At 52.4% G+C, this 24,932-nt stretch overlaps 2 protein-coding genes across 14 annotated transcripts; one reads left to right on the top strand and one right to left on the bottom strand.

Moving 5' to 3' along the window:
• Window positions 1-72: 72 nt before the first annotated feature.
• Window positions 73-14,102, bottom strand: LOC122394299 (digestive cysteine proteinase 2-like). Of its 12 annotated transcripts, none has more exons than XM_043391060.1 (14): window positions 13,993-14,102; window positions 9,154-9,220; window positions 8,895-8,935; window positions 7,873-8,028; window positions 7,546-7,652; window positions 7,030-7,200; window positions 6,505-6,637; window positions 4,729-4,924; window positions 4,508-4,621; window positions 2,379-2,479; window positions 1,879-2,050; window positions 1,487-1,574; window positions 957-1,119; window positions 73-745 (listed from the first exon to the last, which is right to left on the bottom strand). In XM_043391060.1, exons 3-14 carry the CDS (start codon window positions 8,932-8,934, stop codon window positions 561-563), a joined length of 1,626 nt encoding a protein of 541 aa, XP_043246995.1. In that variant the 5' UTR covers window position 8,935; window positions 9,154-9,220; window positions 13,993-14,102; the 3' UTR covers window positions 73-560. The 12 variants fall into 12 exon arrangements, with proteins under 12 accessions (XP_043246995.1, XP_043246999.1, XP_043246997.1 ...); XM_043391064.1 differs by having other exon boundaries at window positions 14,050-14,102; XM_043391062.1 differs by having other exon boundaries at window positions 9,154-9,412; window positions 13,993-14,099.
• Window positions 14,103-14,338: 236 nt separating this feature from the next.
• On the top strand, window positions 14,339-24,678 carry LOC122394303 (mediator of RNA polymerase II transcription subunit 1-like). 2 transcript variants are annotated; one of them, XM_043391079.1, is made up of 11 exons: window positions 14,339-14,460; window positions 16,236-16,385; window positions 16,570-16,703; window positions 17,002-17,146; window positions 17,785-18,031; window positions 18,498-18,699; window positions 19,116-19,233; window positions 19,399-19,512; window positions 19,739-19,919; window positions 20,622-20,805; window positions 21,265-24,678. In XM_043391079.1, the coding sequence occupies exons 2-11, from the start codon at window positions 16,272-16,274 to the stop codon at window positions 23,429-23,431; spliced, it is 3,606 nt and encodes a 1,201-aa protein (XP_043247014.1). In that variant the 5' UTR covers window positions 14,339-14,460; window positions 16,236-16,271; the 3' UTR covers window positions 23,432-24,678. The 2 variants fall into 2 exon arrangements, with proteins under 2 accessions (XP_043247014.1, XP_043247013.1); XM_043391078.1 differs by having other exon boundaries at window positions 14,345-14,376.
• The last annotated feature ends 254 nt before the right edge of the window (window positions 24,679-24,932 follow it).

Here is a 24,932-nt window from a genome sequence, read left to right as displayed (position 1 = left end):
TGGAATTCTATCTTTGCCCTCCGAATAAATAATTTACACCCGTTCGCTGCTGATCCCTCAAAGGCATAGCACTAGTGTCAAACACTGTATTCGTTTTATAATGCAAAATCAAAAATCCATAAACACACCGTGGCGCGCTACAATAGGAGAAATGCCCTGGAGTATATGTCCTTGTGAAAGACCCTGATGTGTTGGCACCTAAATCCCAAGGCACGGTAAACAGTAACGGTTTTAACACGAGCTACATCTGCAATATCAGTTGGGAGCATACACCATATTGTAAAATACATCATTGAGTAGCATGAGGCGGCTTATTTCCTCTTTGGCCACCAATGGAGTTACGCTATTTCGCACCTGGCATACGCTTATACATGGACTTTCGACCCATCTCCCGTCACTGAGGACAAAGGCACCGCGCGAGTGAGGCGCCACTCACCTCCCAAGGGTCCCCGGACACCCCAGTGGCGACAGCCGGGCCGCGGCGGACTGACCAATCACAGGACGGCAGACGGCGCCACCAGCCAATCAGCGCGTCCGTGAGCGGCTGGCTGTGCTCGCGATCAGAAGTTGACGTAGGTGGCGGCCGTGGCCACGCCGCAGTTGTTGCCCTTCATCGACATGAGGACGTAGCCGGCGTTACCCCAGTAGGTGGACCACGAGTTCTTCACCAGCCAGTAAGGCTCGCCGTCCAGAATGCCGAAACCGACCGCCAGCACCGCGTGATCCAGGTTGTTGACGCTGTTGCCTGAAAACACGACAGGAGGCAGTCAGGATAGGCAAAAGGTTTTACAAAACAAGTTTTACAATGTCAGTACTTGCGTGATTTATAACCTCTGGTAGTTGATTACCTATCCTATCCCCGACAGTCAGGAGTAGGTACCCCACCCCGTTCGTGGTTTACTCCACCCGTAGTGATTTACCCCACACCGGTAGTGGAATCCCCCACGCTAACTCACCACACTCGGGCTCGTAGTAGACCCCGTTGGCGTAGAACACGAAGGAGCGGTGCGCTGCGTCGATGGCCACCGACAGCGGGCCGTGCTTCCACAGCGCGTACTTGGCCGCATGCACGCTACCCGACGGTACGTCAGTGTGGCCCTTGATACGAACCGCTCCAGCCTGGTGAGAGGAGAACGGGACATTTCGTGAGAACATATTGGGTGGGATTGTGCACTGATAGACACAGCGGCAAAAACTACACTGGCTTCAATTTACGCACATGCATATTGCTTTGAAGTAGTTTGGACTTGGACGCAAAAAATCGTCAATCGCACAAAGATCGCAAAAATCGTTAAGGTGAGCAAACGAGGCAGTCAGATTAAAACATGCAAGTTCTGCTTCTGTATTTTCCGCCTTTCGCTCTTCTGAACTCAAGCTACAGGTCATTATTCCGTCTCATCCTTCCAAGCCCTCTATCCATTTCCAGAGGGCTCTGAAAGTCATGCTTGCACCTCCGCTAGCTGATGTTTGTGCGAGGCAGGCTCACCTGCGACTCGTTGACGTGGCAGAAGGCGTCCGAGCCCAGGTACGGTCCGTAGCTGTCCTCGGTAGGCAGGCCGTGCTTCAGAATCCACCTGGAACCAGAGAAGGAGGGTGTCACGAAAACTGGCACACCGGTCAAAGTGACGACGAGCAGGGTAAGCCCCAAAACAAAGGGTGCTGTCGTAAGGGGATACAATAACAAAATATTCTTTCTTTCGCACAATTTGTATGAATACATGAATACGAGTAGCTAGCGCACTCGACTGTGTACACAATCTATCGACTCCTGAGAACATGCTCCTCGTCGCTGGGCAGCCCGCCGGCACACCATATCAAACTACCAGGGACGTCTGTAAATCCCCACCCGCTCCGCCCCGGCCCGGCGGCGCCACTGACTTGTACGAGTTGGTGTCCTCGCCGCCGTCACAGCCGTTGTTGCCCTGTCCCCAGCTGCAGTCGATTAGCGCCTGCTGTGAGAGCCGCACCAGCCGGCTCGAGTGCAGGAAGTACCCGCTCTCAACGGCGCCCGTGGTACCGAAACTCCAGCACGAGCCGCACACGCTCTGGTCTGAGGGGACAGCGCGGGGCAGGGGTCAGGCGTGTATGCTCCTCTGCTCAGTGGTGTAGGTACAGGAGTCACCCACGATTACCGGGAGAAGCCGAGAGCGGACGAAGGTAGTCACGTCAGCGAGACATCAATCGCTGGTGGTGATACTGTCAGTCGACATAAAAGCAGGCTTATTTCGACGCAAACGATACAAACAACCCTGAGCACAATTCTGATACCGCATCTAGAAAAAGACGTTCTTCGATTACCCAGCTGGCTTATATCGATGCAAAAAGGCGCGACTTCATCGCAATAGACATACCCTGCATGAAATACACCCATGCGTTACCTTTGACAGGAGTGACTGCACCTCGCAGCCTCCAGTCCCAGTCTGTGACGTTGTCGGGGATCCTAGTGTCCCGGTACGGAAACTTGAGGCTGCCGCGGTGTCTGGAAACACGCCACACACGGTCAGCTCTCATACACAGGGCGCCGGGGTTCGGTAGGGCACTGCGCACACCGCGCGGCACGGCGGCGGGCGGTACCGGCAGGGCTCGCAGTAATCGAGCGCGTAGGGTGATGTATTCTTAGCACAACTGCCTCCCTTTGGTATTCTTGTTTCGTTTAGCCAAGAAGCACAACAACAGCCAAAGTATGGTACGGGATTAATTACTTATTGTTATTACACTCCAATAAAATCTCGCAAGTAAGCTGAGTGTGAGTAAAAGTAGGCTTTTAATCACACCCGCCGAAAGTATCACCCCACTCTTCCCATCCCCTCCCCGTTTCCCCTCTCTCAGCTCTCTATCCCTTCCTTCCTCTCTCTTTCCCCGCTGCCACTTGTGTCATGTGATCAGCATGACCGCGTCGTGTTACATACCCCCCCCCCCCCCCCCACCGCGGGCTGGCGAACGGGGGACGTCGGACGGCCTGCACCACATCACGTAAACAGACGGGGGAGGTCTGCCAGGCCTCAGCTGCCCAGTCAGCGGAGAGGGGGGACTCTATCCACCGCCGTCAGCGCGGCGCCAGGGGCCGGCCGACTGCGTGAACAATCTCGGTCGGCCGACCGAAAGCCAGACCCACATGAACCGATCGAGCCCAACAAGGCACGACGGTGGTAAATGGCTACAAGTCATCAAGTTGGATAAAATATTTCCGATTTGTGAAGAAAAAAGAATGACACGATTCATTCATCAAAGCTCAATTTTACGTTAAAATACGAAAACAAAATATGTAGCTTGAATGCTTCTGCATTATTTGGGCAAACAAAACTGATGCTCACGAGATTCAGTTCCAACGCATGCTGATTAATGTATAATTGGGAATCAGCCGGGGATGTTTTGTGCAATTTCAGCATTGCACCTTGCCCCATCACTATCTTTCATAGTTCACAAACCTTTACCTATCGGCCACGAAAAAAAAAACAGCGCAAAACCCAGATTGTTTGGCGAAAAGGCTTACGGATAGATACACTTATTTAAATGGACTCAAATGCTCAACAACTCTAAGTGCTGATGTAGCATGAGCAGATTTATCTGAGAGTAGCATTGGTCGCATATCACCACAGTTTTACTGGTGCTGACACCCGGGGCTGTCCTAACAAAAACACGGCTCACGTGCGTCCAGTTCACCGACCCCAGGCTTCGACAAACAAAATACGGCCGACAGACTCATCCATGCGGGGTCACAGTCCGTCCGTCCCCAGCTTGAGCCGGCACTTTTCCGCAGAGCCGCACCCCCCCCCCCCCCCCCCCACAGATCCAGCATATCTCAGCAGATGCCCCTCTCTCCTCCCCCCCCCCACACACACACACAAACGCACACACAAATAAGACTCAGCTCTCGAGTCTCGTCCAAAGTCGCAACCCCAGCCCTCTTCCAGCCTTTGTCCGCTGTGCCCTCAGAATTCTCCAGAGCCGATAACCTAAACCATCCCATCTTGTTCCGTCTCAGCCGTCGCACATGGGGCATCCCCAGGGTATCAAGGTTCAGTACACAAGTTCCCATGCCCCAGGGTGACGCTGTCCATGGACGAGCTATACATGTCAGCCCGATTTCTCCACTGCAGCCCTCCCCTTCCCCCCCCCCCCCCGCTGCGACAGCGAGCACCTACCCGCCGTTGTAGCAGTAGCAATGGCACTCCCCCCCCCCCCTCAAACTTACCCGCTTTTGTAGTTGTAGCGGTAGCTTCTTCTCTGACCTACCCGCTGTTGTAGCGGTAGCAATGACCCCTCCCCCTTGGCCTACCCGCTGTTGTAGCAGTGGCCTCCCCCCCCCTCTGACCTACCCGCTGTTGTAGCGGTAGCAATGACCCTCCCTTTCCCTTGACCTACCCACTGTTGTAGCGGTAGCAATGACCCTCCCTTTCCCTTGACCTACCCACTGTTGTAGCGGTAGCAATGAACTCCCCTCCCCCCTCTGACCTACCCGCTGTTGTAGCGGTAGCGTAGCAGTGACCCCTCCCCCTTGACCTACCCACTGTTGTAGCGGTAGCCTCTCATCTGGTGCATCTCGGAATCGGACCGGTCGGTGAAATGGTTGGCCGCCAGCCGGAACTTCTGCCCGGAGCGGTTCTTCGAGTGGATGTATCTGAGCGAGCACAAACCGTTCGTCATCGGCATATCGAAATATTGTGATATGAAAATACTGGTTCAAATGCTCAACAAAGTCGATATCGATTTTTGTTCTGTTCTCACCTCATGTTGTGCCGGAAGTGGTTCTTTCTCTGCGTGTGCTCCTTGTCGTCCTCATACTGGCGGCCGTGGCGCGCTTTGAACGCCGCGAAACTCTCCTCCACGTGCGAGTCGTCGTTGTGGATGAACTCGCGCATCGGGTTCATCAGGTAGTTGTGTTCGCCGGCGCCCGGGTTCCAGCCGCTGCACTTGGTCGGGTCTGAGGCGCCGCACGGCATGCCCCGTTAGCGGCCAGCAGGTCGGAACTATAGGGAATGGCGGGCACTGACGTGCTCCAAAAGTATTTTACAAACGATGAAATTATTTTGGTTAGACTACAAGCGTCCATTTCAGGTAGGATTCATAACCGAAGCAGACGGACACAGATGCGGGGCAAAGACCATGCAAGCATATCAACTAATCGTTAAAATATCACATATCCTCACCAGCTGGCATCGGACTGACGCCAGTAACATAACCCGGCACCGCCTGGGCTATTTCCGTACCCACGACAGCCTGGGGGGGTCGGATCCGACCCCCCCCCCCTGTTATCTCGAGAACCAATGGTCGTATCGAGCCCCGCGAGGCGGCGTTCGAAAGGTCTCTACGAGACCTTCCCAAAGCACTCTTAAGATTTTAAGATTGAGGTCAACTTTCGGATCAAGGTCAGGTCAAAGGTCAAATTCAGGGGTTTTGCATGATTAGGCTTACGGACAGCGGAATCGATAGCTGCTGCTCGAAACTCACCAAAAATGACCTCAAAGGCCTAGTGAAGGTACCATGTGTGTAAAGGGGTCATACTAAGTACGGGTCAAGGTCAGGTCAGGTCACGAAAGGTCACGGTTTTCAATTTCTGCTACATGGGCGTGCGACACATGTTTTATGGCTTATTTTTCACGCCGAATCCGATGGTAATGGTTATATGTGACCCCAAGTCACTGTGCTGGTGATAAGTGTGCATTGAAAGCATAAAAAATCGTTTATACTATACGAGGGCTGAGAAAAAAAGGTCAATTTTCAACTTTTTATTTTTGACATAAAAATGCGCTTTTCTAGACGAGCTTTGTCCCAGGAATCTAGTGGTGCCATTTGTTTTCACATGCGATGTTCAGAAGTACCTCTAATTCACGAAAATGCTTATGACGTCACCATGCCCTATACATGTTGGAGCTATTTTTTACAATTTGGGGGTCAAAAATCAAGATAGAAAGTTGAAATATGGGGCATCTAATGTTCTAATAGAGCTCTACAACATATACTCCGGTTTTTTGGAAATTCCCAAAATTTTGGATTTTATTAGCTGTTTTCCAAAAAATATAGTTTTTTGAATTTTCAGGGGTGAAAAACACATTTTATGGAAAATCCGAGATAGCCAGTTTAAAGAACTCGTTGAGCTGCGTCTTTTCATGTCCTTAATTTGCAATTTGCTTTAAACCCTGATTTTTGGCGATTTTTTAAACATTTACCACTTTTTGACTAAAAACGCCATGTAGTTACATCACTAAATCGATATATCTAAAAAAATTGGAAATTTTTCCTTAAAAATTGCACAGGAGACGTCAAATTGATGGGGGAGAAGGTATGCCAAGTTTCAAGTAGATAGCGAAAGTGGTTCATGAGTTATTCAAGAAAAACGGAGGGGGGGGGTCGGATCCGACCCCCCCCCCCCAGGCGGTCGCGGGATAACACCGCAGATCGAATTTCATTCTACGTAAAAAGAAAACGTATTGCATCATATCCGACCCACTAGATCAGATGTCAGCGCACACCGGCCAGCTCTCGACTCCGCGCGGGACTCACCGGGCGGGCTGATGTCGGCCTTGGACGGCGTGGCCGCCACGAACGTGGTGTACTGCACGATGTAATGGTCAAAGTGGGAGCCCAGCAGGCTGTCGTAGCCCTTCATCTCGTACAGTACCGGGTGGTAGCCGCCCTGGCGGTCAGAAACAGGTCAGGTCAGGTCAGCTGGCTCAGGACAGGGCAGGGCAGTGTAGGTCAGTGCAGTGCATGCCAGGTCAAGTCGCATCTACGGTAGTACGTAGATGTCCTGGCGATCAGCAATACATTTAGGTCAGGACAGAGCAGACCAGGTCATATACACCGGAAAGGTAGCTGCCCTGATCGCAAAACCGGGTCAGGTCAGGTGTAAGGTCGGTTCTTGAACACCAGGTGGTAGCCGTCCCAGATCAGGTCAGGTCATGTTAGCATCAGCGGACCGTAGACCAAATATCCTCTGATAGGTCGTAGGAGGGAGGCTAGGTCGGGACAGGTCGGCACCAGATCATGTCATTGGGTCGGCCGGGGGGAACGGACGGACCGCCTCACCTCGGTGGTCGTCCACAGGGTGTAGAGGTTGTGCTTCTGGCCCACATCCTCCTCCATTGTGAACTTGTCGCACATACGGCCGGAGAACTTCTCGCGCCGGACGAAGCTGAAGTTGGCCACGTTGGGCACCATCGGCTGCGCGTGCATGGGCGCCTCGGCACTGCCGGGGGTCTGAGGGAACAGCAGGTCAGTGGGATGGGGTGGCCGCCGCAACAGAGCGGCAGCTCCAACACCGATCGTGCCGAGTCCGGAGAGAGTGAACGATATCAGCTGCGCAATAGCGTAGTAGCTAATAGAAGAGCGGAAGATGAAACCGAGCAGGAAATCAAGAGCCAAGATTTGTTACAATCTGAAACGACCCCGTAAATCAGTACTTTCGGCGAATAAAACGTTCAAAGTTTCTCCGTGTGACCCAGACACATGCCATCAGGATTGCTGCAGGGGACGCAATTATGATGAGAAGCAGCATATATAACTTACGTAGGTATGGTGTAGAAAACTGAAAGGAGTGCTTACCTTGAAGCACATCATCTTGTTATAGACCTTGCCATCAACGGTGACAGGCATGATTTTGAACGAGCTACCCCCGTCCTTGCCGCCCATCTGATAGGTCTTCATGACGCCTGCAAGACGTACCGTGTGAATTATTTGTGCTGGTTATGTCAGGCATTACCATCATGTTCCAGTTCATTGCTAACTGAATCAAACGTAGATTTCATAAGAAAGCTTACAAGATATCTGTAACCTGTGCGTGTTTTCATCGAGATCCATAAATAGCAGATGATGGAGCCCAACTACTCCCTCCATTAACTCTGCACCAGCACGGCATGCTCCTCGTCTCACCGTTGTAGTAGTCGAGTCGGCTATTGTCGGCCTTCAGGTCCACCCAGGCCGAGAAGGGCTCGTGCAGCTCGGCGTACGGCAGGTGCAGGATGCCGGAGGTGATGTAGCGGTCCGGCATCGGCTTCGGCGGGTCGCCCGGAGAGTAGCCGGCGGCACCTGCATCATACGCACCGTCAACAAGGTGCGAAATAAATAATCGTCGATTCAACTCTCCTGGGCAAACCATGACTGGAAATTTGCAGATTCCGTCGCAAAAGCCCTTCTCTCAACGAGAATTTCTGATGACTCATGACTCAAATGAGCAAAGGGTGAAGACAGAGGTAGATAGAACACTCAACCGTCGGTCGGGCACTGCACTCGTGGATTTATGTGCTTCTGGTCCGGGAAACGAGACTTATTTGTAAGGCTCAAATATCTTGAATTTATGGATTACTGACCAAGCCAGAGCCGGCAAAGCAAAGCTCGTGCAGACAGTGACCTCTGACGCCCGATCGTAGAGTCCCGGAACGAAGGTTTAATATCAGTAGCGAATAGGCCGGCCCAACATATGACTCTCACTGTCATATGGGGAGCAGAAACGACCGGGCTGGGCCAGGCCGACGCACAAACTGACGGAAGTCTTAACTTGAATTACGCTTGCGAGACGAGGGAGGAAACGCTGCCCTTTCCATTAATGTTTCGCTGAAGAATAAAGATAACACTTGTATCAACACAGAAGCAAGACAACACCTCAAGTCTCAACCGATAGAAAATTATGGAGGAGCCAGTGTTCACAGGCAAGACCAAGGCACGGGTATAAATGTCAAAATGAGTGCTCATTAGCTTCATTTTTTTCACATTTGAAGTAGACTAGTAGCAAATCATGCTGTCAGTGATTGGCAGTTGGCATCCAAAAATGGGCACTATGCTCGGGACCGGGACTGGGACAGCGAGACTTGAGAAGCCGAGGTCGGCGTCCCACGCGGTCGGTTCGGAATCGGGGGCTAACAGGAACTAGGAAGTAGAATATTGAAGATACATACATGTTAACAGCAGAAGTAGAGCCCCAAACTGCAGATCCATTCTGTAAAAGAAAAAAGCACCACTTCAGCTGCTAAATGTCCAAGACCTTGGTAGGTACTCGTCCACGTCACAGCGGGCTGACACAGACGATCATGATCATGTTACAGTTCCAGTTCAAGTAGAGTCGGGGGCCTTTACAAACTGAAATGGTCGCAAACCATTCAGCATGAACACTGGTGAAACGTCAGCGTGGAACACCAACTGTCTACTGGAGCACACCTGCAAACAGACTGCTAGATTCCCCAGGAACGTTGCGCGAGAATCCCCTGCCGACTTGGGTCACGAACTGAAATGAGTGATTTGAAAACAACAAAAACAACACAGGAGTGAATGACCTTGAACTCTCAATAGTGAAAAAAGAGTGCCAATATTTCATTCCTTCAGGTAAAAACTTCAATTACGTTACGTTACGTTACGGTATACGGGTTGTGGGAGGCCAATTTGGCCTGTGGGGCCCGGTCTCAGCGAGCTCCCAGTGCTTATCGACAGTCAGCCTCAGGTTGGGTAAGATCGGGTTCAGGTGGGAAGGCTTTGCATGATGTCAGCCCAGTGGGCATCCAGCCTGGTCTTGAATTGGTTGACTGACGTAGCTGATACGACCGCTTGCGGGAGAGCATTCCATGGGTTAATAACACGTGTACTAAAAGAGTGTCTTCGGATGAACGTCGTGGCCCGCGGTTTCGCTAGTTTCCACTCATGGCCTCTTGTTCTTCCTGAAGTTGATCTGGTGAGCAGCTTCTCGGTGGGGACCGCCATGCCACCATGCAGAATCTGATAGACGGCTATCATATCACCCCGTTGACGTCTGTAGTATAGCGAAGGGAGCTTCAGTGCGCGCAACCTCTCTGGATACGACAGGTGTCGGACAGTTTGTACCAGGCGAGTAGCTCTTCGTTGCACCCGCTCAACCTTCTTCTGGTCCAGCTTACTAAACGGTCCCCATACGAGGTTCCCATACTCCAACAGCGGTCTCACCAGTGTCTTGAATAGTAATGGGAGGGTGTTTGAGTCCAGGTTCGCAAATGACCGCCTGATGACCGACAACACCTGAGAGGCCTTCGACACTGCAGCCGCTGTCTGCTCATGAAACTTGAGTTGGTGATCTATGATGACGCCTAGGTCCTTCTCTACGGTCGCCTCGCTGATGGCACTGTCTCCGAGGCTGTAGTGCATGCGAGGGTTTCTGGTCCCAATGTGCATAATCTTGCATTTACTTGCGTTGAAGCGGAGGAGCCACGTTTCCGACCAGCGAAGGAGGGCGTCAAGGTCCTGCTGAAGAGTTGGCATGGAAAGCGCAGTAGGAACGCGGCAGTACATCTTGGTGTCATCGGCGAACATCCGAACGCAGTTCGTTACACATTCGGGTAGGTCGTTAACATAGATAATAAACAAGGTAGGACCCAAGACAGATCCTTGAGGGATTCCGCTTGTAACGGGGGACCAGTCTGATGCGTCTCCCTGGACCTGCACCCTCTGCAAGCGGCCAGTCAAGAATGATCCTATCCACCGTAGGAGTTTGCCGGAGATGCCATATGCCTTCAGTTTCCCGAGGAGGCGCTTATGAGGGACCGAGTCGAAGGCTTTTGCAAAATCGAGGTAGCATACGTCGACTGGTTTACCATCCTCAATAGCTGCGCTCCAGTCGTCCAGAACTTCCAAGAGCTGAGAAGTACAAGACCGCTTCGGCAGAAACCCATATTGAGCTGGGTGCAGCAGGTCATTGTCAGTCAGGTGCGAGATCAGTCGGTCTCTCACCATGGACTCAAGTATCTTGGAGGGGACAGAGGTGAGGCTCACCGGCCGGTAGTTTCCCGGGGACCGTTTGTCTCCCTTCTTGTGGATCGGGATCACATTCCCAGTCTTCCAGTCCGGAGGAAGGATTCCGGAGTCCAGCGACTTCCTGAACAGAGTGCACAGCGGGAGAGCAAGGCCGTTTGCAGAATCTCGCAAGGCTCTAGGATGAATGGAGTCCGGTCCTGGGGCACTGGTTGTCTTCAACGAGGAGAGCTTCTCAGCAACAGTCGCGGGCGTGATCTCAATGTCATCAGCTGGTTGACAAACCGGCTCGACTGTCAGTACTGGTAGATCATCGCTGCCTTCCTCTGTGAAGTTACTGGCAAAGAACCTGTTCAATATACAGGCTTTTTCATGATTTGATGTAGCGACTTCGCCCCTTTCGTCCCTGAGGTCACCAACTCCACATCTTGTTTTCAATCTTGATGACGTGTACCTCCAGAAAGCTTTTGGATCGTCCTTTGTCCTTGATGCTAGTTGTTTTTCGAAGCTCCTACGAAGGTTTCTCGTTAGAGTTCTAAGCCTGTTGCGACACGTTGCGTACCTGGCAAAATCGATCACATCTTTAGACCTTATGTAGATCTTCCATAGCTGGGACTTCTTTTTCTTCAGCTGGATGGCTTGCCTGTCCATGTACAGGTTTCTGGACCTGAGGGCAGTTGGCACTGCTCGGGTGCACAGCTTGACAGCCCAATCCCATTTGCCCTTGAAGAAGGAGTAAGCGTCAGTCAAGTCCATGGAAGTCATATGGCCCCAATCGATGGAGGCTAGGGTTGAAGCCAGTTGATTGAAGTCCACACGGCACCTCTGGTCCTTGGGAAGAATTTTGGCTGCTGAGTAGCATACCAGTGAAAAACGAAGAACTACATGATCACTGTTTCCCAGGCAGGGATGGTATTCAACATTTCTTACCATGCCCTCTTCATTGGTTAGTATAAGATCTAAAGTGCTTGGAGCTTCACCCACTCGGTATCGTGTCGCCTCTCGAACATGTTGGTAAAGAAAGCAGTCGTGAATGCATTCAATGACAGCATGAGAAGGATGAGTCTCAGGGGCTGTGGACACCTCGCTTTCCCAGTTAATTTGGGGGAGGTTAAAATCTCCCGCAATCATCAGGTGGGATGCTCCATGATTACATGCCTCTTTCAATGTACTTGACAGCTGTTCAGTGCTTTCCTGTATGGGCCCGGAGGGACTGCGGTAAATGCATCCAAGCAACAACTCATCCTGTCCATGGAGGCCAACTTTGAGCCACAACTGCTCCACATCACGTTCGGGGAATGGTACTTCATATACAATGAGTGAGCTGGACACATATATGCATATTCCCCTCTTCCCACTTTTTCCAAGCATTGTATGTGAGGGGTCAAAATTGCTGAAAATTGTAAAGCCTGGGATGTGCAACAAAGCAGGTGAGATAGGAAGAGTCTGAGCTTTGGGGATGACTTCCGTGATCATAATTATATCAGGCATATTGTCACAGATAGCCATGCACAGGTCGTCCCGCTTACTAACAAACTGGTCGGCATTTGTGTATAACACCTTGAACTGTGCACTGTCCGCTGAGTCAGTATGTCAATACTGACGTGGTCTGCTTCCGGAAGACCCACTACCAGCATGGCTGGGAGCATTCAGAGCTGGTTGTTCTTGGACGAGAGAGTCTACAGGTTGACTTTGTTGCCTGTTGGAGCTTGAGGCTTCTGGTGCGACTGAAGCTTTTTCACCAGTCTTGGCTGCGGTAGTATCTGAGCTGGTCTTGTCATGTGTGATGGGTTTGGCAGATCCCTTCATGATCCTGCCCTTGAAGATGTACAGCTCTTTCTCTCCAGCCATCCTGCGGCTGTTGAGTTCAGCTCTCAATACTCGGTTCGCTTCTCTTTCCTTGAAGGTCAAATCAGGAGAGATATATATGTTGCTCCACCTGGCACTGTCCCTCAACTGCCTCGCACTTTTGAGAAGCTCAATCCTAGTCTCTACGTTTTCCAGTGTAGCAATCAAGAGTCTAGGTTTGCCAGGTTGCACTTTGCCAGCTCGGAAGGCTTTCGTAACTCTGATGTTGAGTTTCAGTTCCTCTCTGACCAGCTTGATGAATTCCACTTTGTCCCTATCAATACGCTCAGCCGGTGTTTGGCCTTGATCGTCTTCTGGCAAGTTGTGGACCACCACATTGCACTTCCTCCTTTCTTTGTCATTGTGGCTGTCAAAGATACTTGCAATCTCCTTGGCTGCCTGAGATCCTATGTTCACTGCTGGTGCTGAAGTTTCAGCTGGTTTGATTTCCCTGACAGATTTGACAACCTCGTCACAGGTACCTTTCACAATGCTAGCATATGAATCCTTCATTTCCTTCTGTTCCTTGAACGAGCGTTCAACAACCCGCGTTTGGTGAATCAGTGCAGTCTCCTGCTCCTTGAGAGATCCCTGTACTCGCTTCATATGCTCCATGAACATAACTGTCAGACCCTCCACTTTGCTCTCAAGGGTTGAGATTCTTTCAGTCTGACGAGTGATTGTGTCAGTCTGTTCAGTTATCTTTTCCTTCTGTAGGGCAAAATGATCTGAGAATTCATGCTCTTCCCCTCTTTTCATTATTGACACCTTGCACTCTGCACACAGCCATGACAGTATCGGGAACCTGTTGAGTGCTCTGTATGCACCGACAGGGACTCCCTGGCAGGAAGAGTGAAACCATTGGTTGCACTTGTCACAATGAACGCCCTGGTCATCCTCTTCAACCGGGTTCCCACACACCAGGAGGTTGGGTCCCCCTTTGCAATGTTTTGCCCTGCCATCGCCCTCACTGCTCGTGTGGCTGTGACCTGATCCCCAAAGCCTGTATGCCTCTGGGCTGAGTTTACCAATGCTTTTTGATTCTCCCCCCTTGCATTCACTTTCCTTACCAGTTGCAGACTTGATGATCTCCTCAGAAATCACAATATCCGGAGCGGTATTAAACTGAGACACCGCATCTACCGCATCTACGTCTTCATCATGTCCTCTAGCAACTTCTTTCTCACTTGCACTTACTTTTGCCGCAACGCCACTGGGCGCAGAAGCATGACATAATCCCGCTTTATTTCCAATGGCAGATTCATGCTGTTGGTCTTGAGGCGTATCTGACGCACCTTCCGTGAAAATTCCCGCGCGTCGCTGCAAGGGCGGAGATCGCCCAACCGGCATTTCCGCGAGGTGTTCAACCTTCCGCTTCGCATATAAGGGATTAATAGAAGGTAATTCTGGATTTGTTATCTAAGGATTTATAACCTGGAACGATCGTGGTTGAGTAATTGTGGTGGATAGTGGAGCGTTGTCTGCCAAAACCGGGAGCTCCTGGAGACACGTCTGCCCTCCACCACGCCCCGACACCGAATGGTGTTTAGAAGAAACCCCATTACGAGAAAAATCTGTAAATCTTCACTCAAATTTTATTATGAAAGATAATTATAATTCGATATTGTGGTAACAAAAAATATTAGAAAAAGTAATGTTATTTGATATAAAATGTCATGCAGAAATATGATTATTCCTTCGTCAAAATATGAAGCAATAATGCTACCATATTCATCTGTTTACGTCGTGATAAGACGAGCAGCGGCGCCCTCCGTGTCCCTTTCGCCGCGTTCTCCGCTGGCACGGTGGAGAGAGCGTGTATGTGGAATTTTAAAATTAATTGTTAACTGTTGTAGTGTGTTTGCCAGGCATCACTCAGCAATAAAAAAGATATTCTAACGGGTGAGCACTAAAATTTTGCACAAAATTCATTTGTTTATAAATCACATTATATTCAGCAGATTAGCGTACAACTTTCATAGACTGGAGATCTGTACCTCCGCTTTCACATGCTGCTTAGTGGACGCAGGTATTGGCTCCTGCACGTGCAGCGTGTTGCACGCGCTGTGGTACCCCCTTCATCATCTTGTGCACTAATTCTTGGTCCGTGTAGCTGATGCCCTTCTAGATTTTCCTAATGAGCTGGGTGTCATTCGTCGCTTTCCAGCCTCCTGCGTATGTTTTGGCCTTAATTCAACTACTCTTGTTTGCATCTTGAACCATGCCTGTTTTCGCGCAAACATATGTGCAGGCGCTCCACTCCGGTAGTAGCAACTGCTGGTGCGCCTTGTGTCTGCGGGTTCCTACTGTATCCCTGCCTACTCCTTCCTGTCTGCAGACGTGAGATTGGGAACCCCACCAGGTGAGTGAGTGAACCAGGTGAGTTAATCATAGACCACTGACGCTGCACATGGGTCTCAGCTGTATGCACTCAGTGGGCAGCATGGCTGGCTGTCACCCTTCGGCACCGACGGTATGCTCTCATGGAGCACCTCTTGCGTCTCACGAGCGTAATGGCACGATGCCAGTTCCGGCCAGAACATAATTTCGTCTCCACTATGTTTTTCTTCGATGAAGAGGACAAACATCTTGGTCACGCGCTGTTTTCGGTAGATTTGACCACCCAGGGCACCTCCGCTTTGACAGAAGAAGGGCTAAAATACACCTCTTTCGCTGACGGCAAGCCACACAATTATTTTCTACGGAAACTTGTTTTTTTAGTTGAACCGAACATGCTCAGGATCTTCCTGAAGAGGACCCGATGTATAAAATCCCTGGTTTTCCGGCACGGAGTGCCTTACGGTAAACGGTTTACCGAGCTCACGATTTTTTCGTTAAGTTTCGCCACCCCTTTTAACAACGCGTCTTTCTTCTTTGGCTCCGTGTTCACGATTGGCAGGGCAAAACAGCTTATATTGCATATGAACAGAAAGTATTTTTCCCAACCTTTCACCTGGTAGTTGTTGTTTTCACGGGCATCAGGCAATTAATGTTCTATTGACATACAAAGTTTGTGCAAAAATTTAGTGCTCACCCGTTAGGAAGGTCAATATAGGGTAAATATTGATCCCTTCTATCACACGAACTAGCTTTTACGAATTAATCAAAATGGTTAATGCAAATATGCAGGTCTTGGTCTCACGGGTTTTAGCGGTAGGTTTTGCCCATTTAAAATTAAATAAATTTCCGGCTATATCTTCTTCGTCTTAAGCTTATGAGGGTTGAAGATGCGATAGATTTATTCGTACACATGCCTGCCATGATCCTCTAAAATTGCTTCGTCGTAGATGGATAAGTTTCTGAGATATAGCGGTAAATGTAAACAGGCAAAACCTAACTGTAACGCTTAAACCTGCGAGAGCCGTACATTGCATGTAATTTCACTTCACTTTGGTACTGTTGACCTAAAGGCTAAAGCCAGTTCAAGTTTGATTTTCAGAAGAAATACTGGCTGCTGCCATTTTTATTCCGAAATCCATAGTCGCCCAAAGTTCTTGGTCTTGGTGGATTGAAGCCTGAACTCTGAAGGAGCCGAGGGAAATTATCAATGACAATGAGGAATTGGATGGCTAATTAGGACCGTACTTGAAGAATTGATACAGGCACTGACTATGACCTAAAATAACTAGCCTAACTTACCCTGAGCCCTAATTATTGTTGATTTGTTCGTTTTCCAGGTCACAGTGTAAATTTGCCAACAGTACATTGCAGAAATGGAGGATAAAGCAGGATGGAAGGTGGAGATGCTGATGGAGAAGCTGCGAGCGAAGTCTTCCAACATCAGAACTCTCCAGGAGAGCTCTAAAAATCTCCGCCTGGCACTAATGGTAAGCAGCTGGATGTTTGGAAGGAATACCCAGTCAGCAGTCTTATTGGGCTGCAATGCTGCTACTCAAGATACGATCTTCACTCATTGTATGACTCCTTTGAATCGCCCATAGCCCACAGTTTATGTATTCGGTCTTGGTGTGACTGGATGCGTTTGACCCCTTCCCCGTGCGGCCACCGCAGGACAAGCGTCAGACTGTGGACAGCGCCGACAGGGCGCAGCTCCAAAAGTGTCTGGACCAGCTGCAGGGCAAGGTCAAGTTTCACAGCCTGCAGGGCATGCTGGATCGCCTGGAGAGCGTCGCCAAACAGCTCGGGTGAGTATCTGGCAGGAAAAACGACATGTAGTCTGATGCCCCCCAGTCCGGGATGAACTGGTATATGTACTCTTCAATCGGTTGATGCGTTTCAGGCATCAATTTGGAGGTAGATGCAGAACGTATCTTAATTTAGAAGCCACAACCCTACTGCTAATAGCATTTTCCGTTAGAGGTCTCAAGAATTTGCTGATTTCAGAATGTATTTGCTCAATATTCTGTAGAGTACTGCAAATATTGCCATTATTTACGGTAAATCGTACTCCCCACTGACGCCGCTCTCGGTGCGCCGCGGCAGGATCAAGTTCCGTCTGGGCAGCAGCGGCCAGGGGTGTTTCATCGAGTGTGACATGTTCTATGTGGAGCTGGAGCTTCACTCGCCGTCCGGTCAGGTGCGCGAGGTGAAGATCCAGCATCAGCCAGATCAGGCCACGCCGCCCCAGGTGAGACCCCTCAGTGAACTGATCAGGCCGTGTCTCCCCAGGTGAGACCCCTCAGTGGACTGATCAGGCCATGTCTCCCCAGGTCAGACCCGTCAGTGAACTGACCAGGCCACGCCGCCCCAGGTGAGACCCCTCAGTGAACTGACCAGGCCGTGTCTCCCCAGGTGAGACCCCTCACTCCTCAGTGAACTGATCAGGCCGTGTGTCCCCAGGCCAGACCTGTCAGCTGACAGAGACGGAACGGCTAGAAAATGTAGTGAACTCGGGTGCCTGAAACGACTTGAAAAGCGGGCCGTTGTATGTTGTTTGTTGGTGATCTGGAGCTGCGGAGTGTTTTTTTTTAAAATATGATGGTCATCGGAAAGCGATAAACTGACACGCATCCGTGTAGTAACTGGTATGGTATTGGTATTGGATGTATTGTCTCGACCCTCCTATCGTCTATCGTGCTGAAATAATGCGCGGACCATATTAAGTTGAAGCCTATGTCAATTGTTGCCGTCCTTATCCCATTGACTGATGGTGCTGTGAACTCAAGACGCCCAGCTCAGGTGTGTCAGGTTCTTTCCAATGCATCTTTCAAAAGTATCACCACAAGCCGTACCAGCTGTCAGTTGACCGCCCTCCTGTCCCTCCAGCCGTGCCCGGAGCTGGTGAAATGCCTCACCGCCGGCGACTTCACTGAGTTCACCGCCCACCTAGAGGGCCTGCTGGCGCTCTACAAACTCAACGCCGACCGCAAGCTGAAGATGCGCGCCTACCCGGCGCTGCGTGCCATGGAGGAGGACCTGTCGCGCCTGGCGGCCATTCAGGCCACCTCCATCCCCGACCCGCGCTCGCTGGTCCACCGAGGGCCGGTCGGCATCGTGCAGCTGCGCCGGCTCGGTGGGTGAGAAAAAGGAAGCTAGCCCTGTCTGTTATTTTATTTCTTGTTCGCCTTTTCAGTACCTATTTTGAATTTGAATGTCTTTGAATTTGAATGTCTTTGAATGTTATCTGGAATATCGAGGTTCTTTCGGAAAATGCTTAAGACTCGTACTTTATTTATTTTTCATACAGTCTTGGACCCGTCAGCGAGAATGTTGTGTGCATCAATGTTCTTTGTAAATTAATGTTTTAAGTGCGATGCTGCGGGGTGGCAGCGTGGCTTAAAGATGAGTTCCCTCCACTCGGTTGGTTTGCAATCCTAATTTGGGCGAATATCGGGCTTCCTCCCCAGCCTCAATCGATGCACCAATACCCAGTGTATAATGTCGATCCTGTCCTGGTCTCCTCCAATTCCCCTAAATCTCTCCCTAACCCCTCTCCTTCTGTCCAGGCCATTATTGACGCGCATGTTGCCCCTGCACAGGTCACCCGATGCGTCTGACGTACATGGTGACTCCGTACCACCTGCTGGACGTGGAGAGTCGGCAGCTGCTGCCGCTCACCGTGGAAACGGTCACCTCGCGCGGACTCGGACTCTGGGCCGAGGTGTGTCTGCAGAGCTCGACCGCGCACAAACTGCAGACCACCGGGCTCATCAGCGTGGAGGAGAGGCCAGATGGAAAGAGGTGTGTGCTGGGGACTGAGTGGGGTGAACGGGGGAGGCGATCGCAGAGAGGTTAGAAAGGCAAGTAGGCATGCGCAGAAAAAAAGCATTGATTTGCAGAGAAAACTTCTTTTGTGACGGTATCAGTGCCTGGAACTTGTACTCCCTGCTTCCAGATTGGCACTTAATGGTAGAAGGTCGATACAGTGTGTGTTAGGATTTACAGAGATGCCGACTCTGAGGTCTCTGAGTGGTATCGCTCGATAATTCTCTGACGTTTCTTTGTGGTGTTTCGTGGGTGTAATCGTGAACAGTGTCTGCTAGGCTCCAGAGCAAATGACCTCGTAATCGACGCGCCCCAATTAATTAGCCCCCAAGTGATGGGCTCCAGTATACCGTCATCCTCACTCCCCAGTTTAACGCTGTGATTGGTTGCAGTGTGCCGGTCTACTCCCAGCTGAGCAGCTCAAACAGCTGCACTCTGCCGGCCACCTTCGTACTCAAACTCTCCGAGAAGATGGCTATGTCCGCTGAAACGCTGGACAAAATAACCGAGGTAGGCACGGTGTGTTTTCGTGGCCGTTACATCATCTGCAGTACCTGTGGAAGTGTCTCCCGTGTAACGACTCCGTGACTCCGTATGCCCGTCAGCTGACTCGCTAGTACTCTCCACTGTCTACGTCTGTGCTGTGTGTGATGTGTATTCCGTGTCATCTCTCAGATCACCAGTATCCGGCCGACGGAGGCGCCCGTTACACAGAGTCTGCTCTCTCTGATCGCCCGCGTCAGCTCGGACGGCAAGATTGAGGGACGGCCCGACCAGCCACTCTATGTGGTGAGTGGTCAGCCCCTTTGGGGAGCGTCAAACGACAGCCTAGCATTGTAACTGTTCCATTGTTCCAGAATGCACGACGCATGTAAATGATATTTTTGAATTACAGATGAACTTACCTTACCTCCCATTCATATTTACTACAGCTTTACTGCATGACTCGAATCGGTTTTCATTCGTAACATGGTTTATCACTGACACCTCGAAACCGTTTTCCCGTGTGTCGCAGCAACTGCCTGACGCGCTGCACTGCTACTACATGGAGGGCGGCGCCGAGCTGGTGGGCGCCGTGGTGGACGCCGTGCCCTTCACCCACCCGGCGCACGTGCCGCCGCTGCTCACCGTGCTGCGCGCCCAGGCGCTCTTCAACACGCTGGTGGCCAGCTGCGTGCGCACGCAGACGCCCAAAGGTACCGGACAGCGGCCGGCAGACGGGACCGGGGTGGGGATGGTGTGAAATAGGAACTGGCGTGAAACTGAAAATGACGACATGCTAAGATTTGGATACTGTGCTATTTGCTCTTTGACCTTCTCCGTTTGATGATACCTACTGTGTTATTGCTCTTTGACCTTCTTCCAGTGTCCCAAAATTGTGTTTTGGTTTGGGTGTCAGAGGGAAATTCCTCTCCGAAAAAGGGGGATTTGAGTGGAATTACCAGTCCTGATATGGCCCAAAAAGAGTGAAAATAGGATCGATCACATAAAGTGTGGCAAAATGTAAGATGTAAAACGACCATCCTTGCAAATGTTTTTCCCTGTAACATTGGTAGCAGAAAATTGCTCTTAAAATTGGAGATGAGAGTCAGCAAAATGATATTTATTTGATGTCGTTTCCCACCCAAATCAACCCATTTTAGGACACTGCCTTCTTCCGTGTGAAGCTGGTATGGTGGATCTACCTGTAATGTGCTACTTGGATTTGAGTGTTTTGTCCGTCGTCAGTGTTGAAGAAGTACACTTTCAAACCATCACTTCTGAGTCCCTTCTCACTGTATCGGTGCGGACGGTATATGTCCCCTCCCGCAGTGACGCAGTGCGCCGTTTGTACGGAGCTGACGCGTATGTGTCTGCTCCTCCAAGTGGCGGTACTGACTGATGTCTGTCCCTCGCAGTGACGGAGGGCGCCGTCTGTATGGAGCTCACCGCCATGGGCGGCTCGCGGCTCTCCATATCGTTCGAGCACCCACAGGAGGATGCGCTGGCCACACTCGAGGTCGACCTGTCCAGCTCGCCTCGCTGCCGTCTACACACGGCCACACACAGCGACTTTGACCAGGCGACCGCCGTCCTGCAAAAGTGAGTCACCTGAGGGCGGCGGCCGAACACGGCCGGGAGGGGTAATGAGGCCAGTTACGAAATGAATAGCTACTGAATTATATGTGCGTATGCTTTCATGGTAATTTCTGATTTTTTTACATCAATTTTAGTGGTTTTGATGTAGTTGCATTGTATTTTGATTATTTTAATGTGCCATCAACTAATGGGGGTAATCAATTTTCTACGAACTTATGCTATGGAGTTTAGGCATTCTTCTCTCGGAATGTTGTATTACCGCTTCTTGGGATAGTCCGTGATCACCTTCATTTTAGTGCAATGTGGTTCAGACCTCATATTTGTGTTATTTTTCTGCTTCATTATTATTCCTGATACGGCCGCCCAGTCATCCACGTTGTAGCTAACTTTACCTTCTGCACAGCTCATTGTCTGTAGTGGGCACAGAGTAGTCATCTCACGACATCCGCCCCTCGCCGCCAGGTGTCTCTCCATCCCCGTCACCATGCGCGCCCTGATGAAGCGTCTGCGCGGAGCGGCCGCCGGCCGACGGGACGCCAAGCCGGGTCCGGCCGTGTCCTCTGCCGGCGCCACTGACACGCCCGGAGACACGCCCGACGTCAAGAGAGGGACCGACGCGGCCTCCGACGCCGGGTCGTCGCTGGGGTTTTCCACGTACCCGCCGTTCGGACTGAACCAGATGCAGGGCCTGTGGCCGGGCACCACGGCCACGGCCACCGCTAGCGCCGCCGCGCCGGCCGCCACCACGGCGGCGTCCTCTGCGCCGGCCTCTGGCGGCCCCAGCGCGGCCAGCACGCCGGCGGCCGTGGCCACGCCGAGTCCGGCGCCCACGCCGTCGCCGCTGTCGGCGCCGTCCCCGGCCGAGAGACCGCGGCTGCCGTCTGCCGGCCGTGCCGACAGTCCTCAGCCTCCCCCGCCGCCGCCGCCGCCGCCGCCAGCGCCGCAGTCAGAAATGGAGGGGATCGAGGCCACCGTGCGGCAGCTGGAGCGGGAGCGCGCGCGCCGGCCGGCCGACGAGCCTTCCCCGCGCGCCGCCGACAAGCGCACTGATCTGTTCTCGTTTCCCGGCGGCGGTCAGCCCAATATTCCGCCCTCGCTGACAATCACCCCGATACCGAACAGCCGACCGGACGAGCGTAAAAAGGAGCGCAAAGACAAGGAGCGATCGGACAAGAAGCGGCGCCGGGACGAGTCCCCCGGCGGCCGTACGACGCCGGGCCGCGAGCGGGAACGAGAGCGTGGGCGTGAGGGTGGCGGCAAGCCGATGGCCATGAAACAGGGGGCCTCTCCGCCGGCCAAGAAACACTCATCGAGCGCCGGCAGCTCTCCGAACAAATCTCACGGGTCGTCATCGGGGAAATCATCCAGTCCAGTGCCAAAATCAAAATCGTCATCGTCATCGTCATCGTCATCATCATCCAAGCACGGCCATCTGACCGTCTCCCCGAAGCACTCATCGTCACCGAAGCATCCCAGCGCCAGTCCGAAGCACGGCTCGTCACCCAAGCCGCCCAGCTCGGGAAAGCCGAGCCTGTCGTCGCTCCGCTCGCCGTCTCCGTCACACCAGTCGTCGTTCCGGAGCAGCGGATCGTCGGGGAAGAGCCGCGACAAGAGCAGCAAGGACAGGGCCAAGTCACATCGGCCGCGGCCGGAGCGAGAGGGAGAGGGCGGCTCCAGCTCGCGGTCGGCCCCGTCTCCGGCCGGTAGTGGCGGCGGTGGTGGCAGCGGCGGCGGCAGTGGGGATCGATCATCAGCGTCGTCCGAGTCAAAGTCGCCTGGACGATCTCGGAAGACCGGTTTGTTGAACGATGTCATTAGCAAACTGAACAATACTCTGGCCACGGCCGAAGAGGCCGGCAAGGAGGGCGTAGGAAAGGACGGACGAAGGACAGAGTTTACCGTTAAACCGTCCTCGGAGGGGATCAAGCTCACGATCAATAAGACCAAGTCTCGGTCGTCTTCGTCCAGCCCCAGCAGCGGCAGCAGAGCGCCGAGCTCAAAAGACGGAGAGAGGAACTCTCCATCTGGTTTAAAACCAGGCGTCGCCAGCGGGCCCGCCTCCAAGAAGACGTTCGTGTTCCCGAAGCAATCGAGTGGCGACGGCAAACACTCGTCTTCCAGCACACTCAGCGATCTGCAGAAGAGCCTGTCGGCCAAGATGATGAAGCGCCCCGAGTCGGCGAGCGGAGTGCGGCCTCGCAGCGACAAGCACCGCTCGGACAAGACGGCCGCCGAGCTGGCGGTGGGCGGCGACCTGCCGCCGCTGCCCAAGTCGCTAGAGATCCGCAAGATCGAGCGTCCGGCGCCGGCAGAGCCGAGCGCTCCGTCCGGCGGCGGGGCGGACCTATGGCCGCCGGCCGGCGCGCGCACCGCCTCCTCGGCCGACTCCGGAGACATGGGGTCGGAGCTGGGCGGCGAGCCGCGCCCGCCGCCGCCGCCGCGGCCGCCACCCGTGCCGCGCGCCTCGTTCCCTCCCTCGCCGTCCGTACAGATCCACATCGTGAAGAGCCCGGCGCCGGTGGCGTCGCCGCACCAGTTCTCCAGTCTGGTGTCGCCCCACTCGTCGGCCGCCTCGCCGTGCGTCATCGACGACGAGCTGATGGACGAGGCACTGGTGGGGGGCAAGTGACGGGGGTGGCCGGCCGGCCCGCCGCGCGCTGTCGTCGCCGCCGGGGCCGGCCGCTGACGGGCGGGCGGAGCTTCCATTGGGCCACGCTGAGCAGAAACCATACCGGGCACCGGCACACTCCGGCCGTAACCGCAGCAGGAGGAGACAAGCCGGCAGGGCTGTCCGGAAGGGACTAGTCGGACTGGAACGGAACGCTGCAATACGAGTTCGTCTTTTTTGTGCCGTATTGGTTCCGATACCGTTGACAGTTTATCCCGTATTCCTTTCATGAGTTCGGTATTGAAGCGCTCTTCGGTTAGGACGGCTTGCAAATGTCTGAAAGTCCCTGTCTGTGTGGTTTTTCTGTTGCGTGTCTGGTATGTGAGCTCCCCCCGCTTTAATATTTACTCATGTCGTTTCTTAGCTCAAGTCTCCCTTCGCGTCTGTGACTGAAGTCAGGGTCGTGCGTCAGTTTGGCTGGCTGGCGAGATAGTCCCCTCTCTCACCGGTCATACCGTATCTCAACGGGAGCTGGGACTAGGGCGTTCCACCGAGGGCGAGGCTAGGCCAGTTCCGTGACTCACTGATCAAAATGACTGACTGACTCCGAAAGGCAGTCGCGGTAACAGTGTACAGAGATTATATGTATGTACAGCTGAGCACTTCTCATATTTCTTGTAGGACTAAACCGCAATGTTGACTCGGCAGATTGGTGTCGACGCGAATACGTCATGTGTTTGTCTCCGCTCGAGATTCGCGGGTGGAGGGTGATAGTTGTGATGCGTTTCACATCCGGCCACCGTGCTCCAGATTCCCGGGGCGATATTATTTTTTCGTCTCGCGTCTTGTAATATGCGTCACACGGACTGTGTTCCCAGTTGGAGTGGACGGTTGACGGCACTATCCTGTACTGTCATGCATTCTTTGGATTGCTCATTTTTTTGTTTGGCCCGTGTGCTGTGATTTTCTTCGTTTTTGAGAGCAATGTTACGGCTCCTGTGGGCAGTTCGCTGAGCAGGAGCCGGGCGCAGCTCAAACCGGTACGGTTTCCGCCACGTCGACTGCAGCTCATCATCTGCGTAGGTCGCTTCTTTAGTCCTTATCCTATCAGCTAAAAAGGTGCGTTCAGTGGCGGTGGTACCGAAACTTGGAGCGTCCACAGGCATTCCATCCTCAGAAGTCGTTCTGGCGCCGGTTCATGCTGTTGTAGTAGTTGTGTGCATATTTGTCTAACTTGTGTCCGTGTGGAATAGATTGCAAGGTTACAGTATCATTGTTTGTACCAAGATACTCGATACGAGCGGGACCCATAGGCCGAGTGGCCTTATAACCCGATGACCAACTAAGGTAAGGTACGGTAAGGTAAGATTCTTACAGATACAAGATTCTTACAGGTTTGCACCACACAATCCGCAGATTTCTTCACATAAGGGTCGTAGGTCGACTTGTGCATTTTCATAGGTTTCGGGTATTGCTACGGTTAATGCCACGCTACAAGTGAAGAAAATTGGTTGCAAGGCAA

This window comes from Amphibalanus amphitrite, unplaced genomic scaffold, assembly GCF_019059575.1.
Source record: "Amphibalanus amphitrite isolate SeventyFive unplaced genomic scaffold, NRLGWU_Aamphi_draft 000584F_arrow, whole genome shotgun sequence".
Taxonomy (NCBI): Eukaryota; Metazoa; Arthropoda; class Thecostraca; order Balanomorpha; family Balanidae; genus Amphibalanus; species Amphibalanus amphitrite.
This window is presented reverse-complemented; position numbering and strand designations above follow the sequence as displayed.